The sequence below is a fragment of the Phalaenopsis equestris genome, unplaced genomic scaffold, assembly GCF_001263595.1.
Source record: "Phalaenopsis equestris unplaced genomic scaffold, ASM126359v1 Scaffold000229, whole genome shotgun sequence".
NCBI classification, from domain to species: domain Eukaryota; kingdom Viridiplantae; phylum Streptophyta; class Magnoliopsida; order Asparagales; family Orchidaceae; genus Phalaenopsis; species Phalaenopsis equestris.
The window spans coordinates 47,460-58,886 of NW_018164671.1; the positions used below are offsets into that span (position 1 = coordinate 47,460).

Genomic DNA, 11,427 nt, shown 5'->3' on the forward strand with positions numbered 1-11,427 from the left:
ATATATATATATATTCTTATTCTTACAAAATTATAATTTTGTCCCCTCATCATTTACCTTTTAAAAGAGCCTTTCAGTAATTACAAGAATATTTTGATATACTATAAAATGTCCAAGCAAAGGTCGACATTCTGTGGTAAGTAAAAAATTCTTGTTTATTTTTTTATATTTTAAAAAAATATTTGTATACGAGTAAAAATATCACATTTACTCGCAAAATAGTGGTTGAGTGTATAGCTTCCTTCCGTAAGGTCAGAAAACTATCAAGAACTTCAATCAATGCCATCATGCCGTCAGTTTACGATCAAAACACTATTTTGACTTTTAAAATGCAAATTCAATACACATTTTTCATAAATAGGCAATGTGCCATATATGCAAAATTTAAAGTTTAGGTGTTAGATATGTACATACGTAGGAATCGAGTGGTATGCATGTAAATCTTTCTTTATTTTAATATCGATGAAATTAATGATGACTGCTCAAAGTTAATTTTTGTAAATCATATATTTCTTTATTTTAATGGTTTGACCTTATATAGTCTTACAATATTTACAAATAAATCCTTAAGAGTTCTTCTATTTACAAATAGGATCTTACATTAGATACCAATCTCAACACTCCCCCTCGAGATGAGCAAAAGATGCCCACTAAGCCTATCTTGTCACATAACTTAGACAAATCTAACGAGCTAAGTCCTTTAGTGAGGTAGTCAGCCACTTGCTCTCAAGTGGCTACATGACTTGGCTCAAGCAGTTTGCTATTCAGCTTTTCCTGAATGAAGAACTTATTGATCTCCACATGTTTGGTTCTAGCAAGTTGCACCGAGTTATTGGCGATATTGATCAAAGACATGTTGTTGCACGATAACTTCATTTGAGATTCTTGGTCCACCTTGAGCTCTACCAACAAGGCTCTCAGCCACATCATCTCAGCAACTCCTAATGCCATGACCATGTACTCTGCCTCTGTTGTTGACATCACTACTACTAGTTGTTTCTTGCTCTTCGTAGAGACCAAGCTCTACGAACATGCAATACTCAGATGTGGACCTCCTGTCATCCATACATGCCCAATTAGAGTCACAATAGCCCTCAATGCTTACATGTATATTCCTTCTGAAGATCAACCCCTTCCTTAGCGCACTCTTCAGGTTCCTCAAAATTTGATATACTACATCCATGTGACCTTTCCTTGAATCATGCATGTAGCGACTCACTACACATGTTGCAAATGATATGTTGGGATGAGTGTGACTCGGATAGATGAGATGACCTACCAACCTCTAGTACCTCTCACAATCAACTAGCTCTCCTGTCTCTGCACTCAACTTTCTCTTCTGATTAATTGGTGAAACTGCAAACTTGCATCCCAACATGCATGTCTCTGTGAGAAAGTCCAATACATACTTCCTCTAAGAGAGAACAATCCACTCTACTCCATGAGACACCTCAATTTCGAGAAGCATCTAAGCTGTCTCAGGTCCTTCACCCCAAACTTGCCTTCAATTGAGCAATCTCCCCTCATCATCCCTATTAACAATCATATCATCCACATACACTCGTTCTCCGCTACCATTGGATTTTCTCAGTAGCCTCCTTTTCCACCTCTACCAATTCTAGAACGAGAAGAGAATTTTTCTCCACTTGCTCCACTAGATGGGCATTCACTAGATGGACATTCACGAGCCCAATGTCCTAGCCGTCCACACTTGAAACAACCAGAATGGGCAGGCGGAGGTAGATCATCAGAACCATCACGATAACCTCATCTGCCACTAGAAGAGTAGCCACCACCGCTATAACCGTTGGCCGTAGCTTGGATCATTTGAACCCACCCTTGCCTCAGCCTTGTCGACTGACATTTGTGGACTCTTCAGCTATTTTTTGCGCATCTCACTGATAACATCCTCATCGCATGCCTGTAAGCAAAAGTCAAAATTCCGAATCCCTCTATCTGTTTCAACCATAATCCGCCCAGTCCAGAACCTTGCCGAATCGGCTAAACGCAGCACCGCAGCTCCAGTTCCACGGTTTCCCATAACAAACCTCCAATCAAGATGTGCACTCCCTCTTTGTCAGACACCGCTGTAACCATCTATCGAAATGGGAAAAGATGTCGAGGAGAGTTCGTTCGGTTGAGAAACCCTGCTCTGCGCTCACCTTCACCTTCTCCTTCCCCAGCTACAGCGACTGGATCGCAAGGGCCACGCTGCAATTCCGCCGCTGCCTTCCCTGTTAGCTCTAATCGCGACTGAATTGCGGGGATGAAGCAGACGGAAGAGGAAAATACGAGTTTCGGGTCTCTGTACTTCGCGATCCCATCGCTGGATTTAGTCGCTAGCCTTTCACGCCACAATCCCGAGCAGTCCCTCCGCTGCCTTCCCAGTTAGCTCTAATCGCAATTGAATCGCCAGGGTGAAGCAGAAGGAAGAGGAAAATGCGAGTTTCGGATCTCTGTACCTCGTGATCCCATCGCTAGCCTTTCACGATGCGATCCCACCCTTGTCTAGTTGTCTTCTCATCTAGCTCTCGATCGAGGCAACTGTGATTGCATACGCTGAGCGGGTCTCCCGATGGCCGAGCATTTATAAATAAATTCTTATACTTCTTATAAATTGGACATTACATTAAATACAAATCAAAACACTATTTATCACTAAATCAATTCCATTCATATTGCAGAATTTTTACTCTTTTTATTTGATTTATTATAAAGAAGCAAAAACCATTGCTAAATTCCTTCGCAATCAAATTCCTTTGCCAAGCAGTGAAGTTCGAAGCTAAGATTTTTTTTTTTTTTTTTTTTTTTTTGGAAAGATTTGGGCGTACATACCACTTAATTTCACATATTTACATATCTAAAGCCTAAACTTCAATTTTTACATATATGTCACCTCACCTATGCATGAAAAATGTGTATTCCACTTCTTAAAAGCTAAAGAATGGAGATATTTTTGATGTGATACGAAAGATTTGAATGTTTTAAATGTAAAAAAGCAAAGTATAGATGTTGGATATGTAAAAACAAACAAATAGATAAGTATTTACATCTCACGCCTAAACTTTCATATTTGCCTAAACTTTCATATTTACCAGACATAGCAATCAAATCTTTAATATCACATCAAAATTAGTACAATCGCCACCTTTTAGGAGTGAAACACATCTTTTCAAACATATGTTCAAACCAATAGAGTGCTATGCATGTAAATATAAAAGTTTAGGTTCAAGATATGTAAATACGCAAAAAACATGCGCTACGTATGTAAATTTCCACATTTTGTATGATCAACAAACATCTAAATCCAGCAATGACAAGATCATAGCGCAAGATATTAATGGTAACTTCTAGCTATGACAACATTTCATGATGATAATTAAGGCAGACAACTGGCCTATGATCGAATGTACAAACGGCATCAATAAAAAGTATTTTGCAATCAAATCCGAGGAAAAAAAAGCAATTACAGAAACAGAATTGGGATTTTCCTTTCAATTACAGAGCATAAACTGCACAGACAACTACTTTACCCGGACAGTGTGGTGTAGAACAGATGAAGAGCCGAATGCTTAAGCTAACTGATCATGGAGGTCGTACCGGTTCTCTTCGTCGTAAAAGCGGTTTGCTGAGAACAGGATTGAGGGATGAAGCCGAGGGTATATTGCTATCCTCCATGCTTCCGCCATTAAAATCGTTGCCCAGAAGATGTTCTTCGAACGAAGCCAGCATACCTCGTATCATCTCCATGTTGTTTGGCACTTCGGGTTGCATCGATCGCTGCAGTACTTCTGAGGATAGAAAGCTCTGAACAGAAGTTCTCTGAAATTGGCTGGAATTTGGTTCTTCAGGTGCATGAAATCCTGAAGATGGATGGTAAACACTTTGGAAATTTCTAAAGGGTTGTTTGTTTGATTGACTGATGGGAGGTAACCATGGTGGTTCTGAGAATTTGTTGGATGGTTGTTTAAAATAATTCCGAAGAGATATCCAGACTTGTTCTTTGTCGCTTGCGTGACAATGGTCTGTCGTCGAGAGGCCGTAACCCCAGTAGTTACATGGAGCTCGGGAGTCGCAAACATAGCAATGGCACTGCAATATTAAGTATCTATTAGATTTCATAGAGTTTGACATTTAGGATTAGAGAAAAATGCCAAAATGATATACTGACTCTTTTTAGAGGTCCAACTGAGAGCTAAAATAATCATCTTTGATGATTATTTCAACCCATATTAAAACAATTTTGGGACAATTTGAAATTTTTATAGACTCCGGGATTAAAATGACACCATGTAAATACTATTTTGATATTTTTTATAGACTCCGGGATTAAAATAATATCAAGTAAATAGTCGGGTGACTATTTTGGCACTTTACTCTCTACATGTAAAATTACCAAGACTTTCCAGTTTGCAATGCTTCTCATGTGGAGTGCTGCTGAAAGGGAAGCTCGCACACAAATGACGAGGATGGGGAAAGTCCCTGCAAGCCAACTGCGAACACAAAGCGGATGACAGATGATTTGATAGTAAATACATATAATATATCGAACACAAGTAAAAAAGGGAAATTTACATACATACCACACAATTCTGATGTATTTACATATGCAACACCCAAAGTTAGATTTTTAAACTTAATAACATGGTGGTGTGATGAGCCTATAGATAAGAAAGTGTATTTCAACTTTAAGAAGGCGGAGATGGTGGTTTTTTTTGATGTGATGTTAAGGAATTAACTGGTATGCATGTAAATATGAATGTTTAGGTGTTAAATATGTAAATAAAAAAATAATTGCGTTATGTATTTAAATGTCCAAAGAGAAAAAGCTTCACCATTGAAACGAAACGGCCATGATTTAACGTAGCCAGCACAACATCGTCAGCAAGGACAAAAATATGCTGGCGTCAAGTGCATTTAATAATGAACTGCACGCCCCAAAAAGAGAAAATCCAGTAATTAATAGCATCTAGTTACAAGATACATTCCAAATAAAAAAAATATGAGGAAAATAAAAAGATTGTAAAACTCAACTAGACAACATACTGATATGACCAATTGGATATAATAGGTGCCAAAGAGCTCTAGCATAACTGATATGCTCCATGTTTACCGGCAATGGTGGAGCCTTTTTTTTTTTCTTTTGAGGGGAGTACTACCTGATTATTTAAAAAACATCCTTAATTTTTTATTATAATTTAATAATTTGAGTTATGTCTATATACTTTATTGTTATTATTATTATTACTATAAATAAAAGTTAAACTTAAAATCCAAAAAAATAACTTAAACTATTCACTACGTTAAGCTATTTACTATGAATAAATAATAATAAATAAAAGCAAAAATAAACTATAGATATAAATAATAAATAAATAAATAAATATCATTATAAATACTCCCCCAAGAGAACTTCATTGTTCTATTGATGAGAAAGTGCAGAGCCTCTTACACGGAAAGCTGAAAGAAACACTAGAGAAACACCAACAGATAATAAAGGTAAAGTTACATTGAATAGTAAGCTATATGGTAATACAGCGAAGTAAATGGAATGTTTCTAGAAAGGTAAAGAGGTGGTCCTATCTGGTTGTCAATTTCAGAGTGTAATAAAAAGTGAGTCTCTAGTAGGAACTAGAAAGTGTAGTAGGTTTGTTATCCCCACTCAAGCTCGACATCTGATGGAGTGATGGTGAGCTTCTGTTGTAGACATTGGAAGTGGGTAGCTGTATGACACTTTGTGAATATGTCGACCACTTGATCAGTTGAACTAATGTATAAAATTTTGATGTTACTCGATTGAACGTGATCTCAAATGAAGTGGTAGTATATTTCAATGTGCTTCGTATGGGCGTGGAAGATTAGGTTGAGAGCAATGGCATTGCTGATGTATTGTCACAGTGGATTGGTGTTGGGCTTGGAGTGGGAATGTGAAATTCCTGAAGTAGTCTTTGAATCCATTACATCGATTGTAGTGGCGGCAAGGGCTCAATACTTAGCTTCAATGGAGGAGCGAGCTATTGTTTTCTGCTTCTGAACTGTCTATGAGATGAGGTTGGTGCTGAGAATTCAATTGTTGATCGTCACACTTGAGAGTGTTCGACCTAGTCACAGTCGGAGCAGGTGTGGAGTTGAAGTAGGCTTTTGGTTATTGGGAGACTGAATGTAATGATACCTTTGAGGTGAGGGAGGAGATGTTTAATGAGCTGAAAGTGGTAAATGATGGGGTTATGCATATGCTGACATATGTAGTGGATGACAAAGGAAGTGTCTGGTCTGGTAATGGTAAGAAACTGAAGTGAACTAGTGACTTGTCGGTATTGAGTGATATTTGGAAACTCTTGAAGAGAGTTTTTTGTCCGACATTAATTTGTGTGGAAGAAGAGTGTGGACTGTTTTGCTCATGGAGAGGCCAAGTTGGTGGAGAAGGGATTAAACATATGAGCTTTGGGTTAAGAGGTAATCATTGGATGTGCGGTTTATATTGATGTCGAGGAAGGTGTTAATCAAACCCAACTATTTGAGTTGGAATTCTGACTGGAGGGTGCCGGTGAGGTTGCTATGGCATGAGAGTTGCTTCCCGTGATAAGGATGCCATAGAGTGCCTTTTTGAGCAAGCACAACTTGTTTGGATGTTGATTGCCTTGGAAACCTTGAGTTTGATGCATGTAGATGGTTTCATCTAGAGAATCATGGAGGAAGGCATTAGAGATGTCCAACCACTGAACTTGTCACTTTCGTTGGAGTGCGGTTGAGAGAAGGATCCAAATTGTCGGTAGTTTTGCGACAGGGCTAAATGTTTCCTTGTATTGCGTGTCCGGTAGTTGTTTGAAGTCTTGCGCTATAAGGTGTGCTTTATATTTTTCCACAGCTCAGGTAGGACTGTAGGTGGTGTGATATGTCCATTTGCATCTGATGATATTTTGATGAGGTGGTGGCTCAACTAAAGTCCATGTTCCTTGCTTTTGTGGTGCTTCAAAGGCCAAGGATATGGCTTGCTGCCAATGTGGAAATTTGTGTATAGCATGTGATGTCGGTGGTGTGGTGAATGGAGGTTTGTAGATTAAGGGGAATTTTCAGTTTAATGGAGTAGGCTTGTGATATTGTTGTCATGCAATGTTTATGGGTGGAGGTGGTGGGCTTGGGAAAATTGGAGATGTGAAATGTGTGATATTGGCTGGATGGAGAGGTACTTTGTTGTGATAGATTTTGAAAGAGTTGTTGAGGGAAGTGGTGGTATGTGAGTTGGTAGAGGAAGACTTGGTGATGTGTATGTAGGAAATTGTGCTGTTGTTAGTTGGGATGGTAAGGGAAAATGTGTTCGTTAAAGACCACATATCGAGAGAGAATTATACGGTTTGTGTGAATAATGCAACAGTAGCATCCTTTGTGGGAGGGTGAGTGGGTGATAAAGATACAAGTTGGGTGTATGCTGCAAGCTTGTGAGAAGCTTGTAGTAGTTTCCATAGGAAACATCAACATCCGAATATTAATAGGTTTGTATATGTGGGGATTTTGGAGTGGAGGAATTCGAATGTGGATTTGAGGTTCGCAGTTTAGGATGGCAGCCTGTTAATTACGTAAGTGCATGTCATCAAAGTAGCCATCCGAAATTATGGGGAGAACTGAGTGGCGAGTAGGAGGGTTTTGGTGGTTTTTATGAGATGTTGATGCTTGCGTTCGGCCGCCCCATTTTGTTGAGGGGTATAAGGACAACGGAATTGGAGGAGCGAGCCTAGCGAGCCTTGCGAGGTAAGGCATCTATATAAGTTATTGGGGGTGTACTCTCGGAACGTATGATTTTTATGGTTTTGTTAAATTGAGTGTATCATTTTCTGAAAGGAGATAATTTTATTGGTGGTTTTAGAATTGATGATCATTGGAAACACCCAAATAAAGCAAGAATGATCATCAACAAGTAAGAGATAATATTTGTAGCCTTGTATTAATATAGCGAGGATCCCAAATGTCAGAATGAACAAGACCAAAATAGTATTTAGACGTAGACCTAGAAATAGGAAATGGTAAGTGAAGACTATTAGCAGAGTTACATTCATTGCAAGAAAATGTAAAAGCAGAACTAATTTTGGTGTTTGTGGTGGTAGATATTATTTTAGCGAAGGCCTGATGAGGATGACCCAGCCTTCGATGCCAAATTTTAGCAGATGACGACGAGGAAGTTGTTGCGGCCAATGCAGAGAGGAGATAGAGGCCATCCTTGCTAGGTCCTTGGAGAAGGATTTGGTTTGTGCTCCGGTCTTTGATAACATTGCCAGATTTAGTGCATGAGACATCGCAGTCGCTATCGGAAGTTAATTTATAGATGGAAAGGAGATTGTGGGAAAGTTATGGTGAGTAAAGGATTTTAGGGAGATAGAGTTTATGTTGAGGGGTTGGAAAAATACCTTGACAGGTGTGAGTGATTGGGATGAACGAACCATCGTTGATGGCTACCGAGACAGATCCTTGGTAATGTTGGGGATTGCGTAAAAATGTTGTAGTTCGAGGTGAGGTGAGCGGTGGCACATAAGTCAAGTACCCAACCAACAGAGCTTGGATCGGTTGATGTGGTGAGCACTGTTTCAGGTTTGGTGGATGGATGAGTGTTGAAATTTACTCGATGCCAACAGGTTAAGGCGGTGTGCCCCGATTTGTCGCAAATTTGACATGAGAATAGAGAAGTGTTGTTCCCGGATCCTTGGCCGCCTCAGTTTAAGGTAGTAGGTGTACGAGTGCTACTGTTCCCTCGGCAATTTGGTGATGATTTCCCACGGCCACTATTGTTGAAGTAATTTTCACGTGCACACAAAGCGTGGGTTGTAGCATTTGTCTCCTTAGCGAGTTAAATCGAGAGGTTGACTCCTTCGCTGCATAGTAGAGAGCATAGATCATCCAATTTGATGGGTTCAGATTGAGTACAAGTGGCAGTTTTGAAGGATTGGTATGAGGGAGGTAAGCCATTAAGGATGTGAAGAATGATATCCTCATGGTCAATGGATCCGTCTGCGGCGACATGTTGTCGACTAGGGATTTAAGATGGAGAAGATATTGTGACATCAATTGGTCTTTCATAGGGATGTGGTGGAGCTTGCTGCGGAGTTAAATGGCCTGAGAGCAACCGGTGGATTGGAGCCGACTTTAAAGAGTTTGTCAAATTTCTGTCGTAGTTTCTAGGTTTAGGATGTATGGTAAGATGGTGGGGGAGATGGTGGGGGAGATGGAGGCCAATAGATTCTGATCCGTGAGTTGCCAACTGAAATATTGGGGGTTCGAAATTAGAGTTCCTTCAGAATGTGGGGTTTCTGGAGGAGGGCTAATCGATGAGCCATCTAGGAAGCTTGCAAATACCAGTGGTGGGAGAATTTTCTCAGTTTGTGTGAGAAGAGGCTGCTGACATTGTTAGGGTAGGAGGAGCAAGTTCTGGGGATGAGAGAAGGGATTAGGAAGAGGGATTGAGGAGATAACCCAATTGCCTTGATATCATGAAAAGTTCACTGTTCTATTGTTGATAAATAGCAGAGCTTCTTACAGGAAAAGCTAGAAGCAAACGCACATGGACCGAAACTTTACACCAATAGAAAATAAAGGTAAAGTTACGTTGAATAATATGTTATATGGTATAAATAATATATTGAGGCAAATGGAATATTTTAGAAAGGTAAAGAGATTGTCCCATATTATTGTCAATTTTAGAGTGTAGTGGAGAGTGAGTCTCTCACACCGCCCACCTTTCCCTCCCCTCCAACACATCTGCCCATGATTATTAGGGTAGAGGACACAAATTTAAGTCCCACTAGTGCCCTTTTTTTAAACTAAATATTCATAAGCTCTGTGCATGGAAATCAATCTTAAGAATTGAGGGTGCAACAGTTATGTTTTGAAGAGTGAGGTGCTACTCTTGACTTCTAAAAATATTAATTGTTATTTATAATGTTTGAGCAGTTGAAGCCTCAGAAAATAAAGAAGAACTTGGTAAATGATTTGATCATGTCGATGTAAAAAATTGAGATGAGATTAGTTTCTCATTTTTTTGGCACCAAAAAAGATTTGTTGGGTTGTGAATCCATGGGCCTAGGCCAGAGAAACTGAAATTATATGTACTAAAAACTTACTAATGAATAAACATAACTTCAGTAAAGTGAAGAGGACCACGCTGACTTCAAAAGAACGGGAAGAACAGGAAAGAAGCATCGGCTAGCCAATTCGGGAAGCACCGTAATCTTTCATATGATTTTGACTTTTTCCATATAAAGAACAAAAAACAAAAGGTATGTTGCTGCCTTTTTGAAAAAGGAGTAAGGATCAAATAATTTAATCATACCCGTTGACAAAACAAAAAAAGCAAGAGGTATTTACATACAAACCACCCGATTCTTATGTTTTACATACCTAACGTCTTAACTTTGCTTTTCTACATTTATACCACCCAAATCTTTCATACAACATCAAAAGTATCACCATTTTCACTTAGAAAAGTGAAATACACCTTTTTCATGCATTATTAAGGTAACAAATATGTAAAAATTAAAGTTTAGGTGCCATTAGATATCTAAACACATAAGAATTGAGTGGTATACAAGTAAGCTTAAATAAAAAACAAATATAGGGATTTGAACTTCAGCTTTTATGCATTTGAAGAAACCAAAAGAATTATAATATTTCATAAAATAAAAAATTTAAATGGAATAGCAAGAAACCGGAAGAGCAAAACTAAAAATCTTTGGTATTTTATCTTGTTGTTAATAATGCATTAAAACTACAAAACAAATAAATAACTGCACAAACTACTAGAGAGGAAGGGTCCGCAGAGTAAAAGATGTAAGGCAAGCACCCTAATTAATAAGATAGCAATCCGTGGATCACAATATTTAATTTCTATCGTGCAGTTATATCTAGATTCCTCAATTAAAGACAAATTTCAAAATTTGTCTCTTTTAAATAGTTGTTTATACTGTTATTTACATACCATTTCTTACAATCTTTTAACATACAAAAGGAAAATAAAAATAAGTACTAAAATCTCTCATTTCTACTCTCCTCTCTTCTCATCCTAATATTGAAGAAAAAATAAATTCTCAAACACCTATCTAACTTAAAAAAATATATTACAAGGATAGACAAGAGAATAAGATGGTATGCAATAAATGAGAATTTAACTATACGTAGTTAAAGAATATATATATATATATATATATATATATAATATTTATATTGTGTGTGTGTGTGTGTAAAATCACAAGGTAGTCGTGCCGCCAACCGTGACCTGTTGGTAGAGCAGCCTCTTTGAAGGTCATAAGTCTCCTCAGATCATGAGTTTGAATCCCCCTCTAGCCAGTTTTTCGGTAGTGAGGGCGATCCTCGAATAGTTAGGCACAATAGGGTGGCTAGAGGGGCATATGATAGCCTCCGAATTCTTTATATATTACATCG

At 38.4% G+C, this 11,427-nt stretch overlaps 1 protein-coding gene across 2 annotated transcripts in view; it reads right to left on the bottom strand.

Annotated features, from left to right (window-relative positions):
- Positions 1 to 3,370: 3,370 nt before the first annotated feature.
- The window catches only part of LOC110023734, a 12,349-nt gene continuing 4,292 nt past the window's right edge, over positions 3,371 to 11,427 (bottom strand). Inside the window, exons 3-4 of one of the 2 annotated variants that reach the window (XM_020723293.1) lie at positions 4,397 to 4,493; positions 3,371 to 4,092 (exon numbers count right to left, since the gene is read on the bottom strand). In XM_020723293.1, coding sequence (XP_020578952.1) covers positions 4,055 to 4,092; positions 4,397 to 4,493 — 135 coding nt within the window. In that variant the 3' untranslated portion in view covers positions 3,371 to 4,054. The remainder of the gene's footprint in view (positions 4,093 to 4,396; positions 4,494 to 11,427) is intronic. The other variant, XM_020723292.1, reaches the window with a different exon arrangement.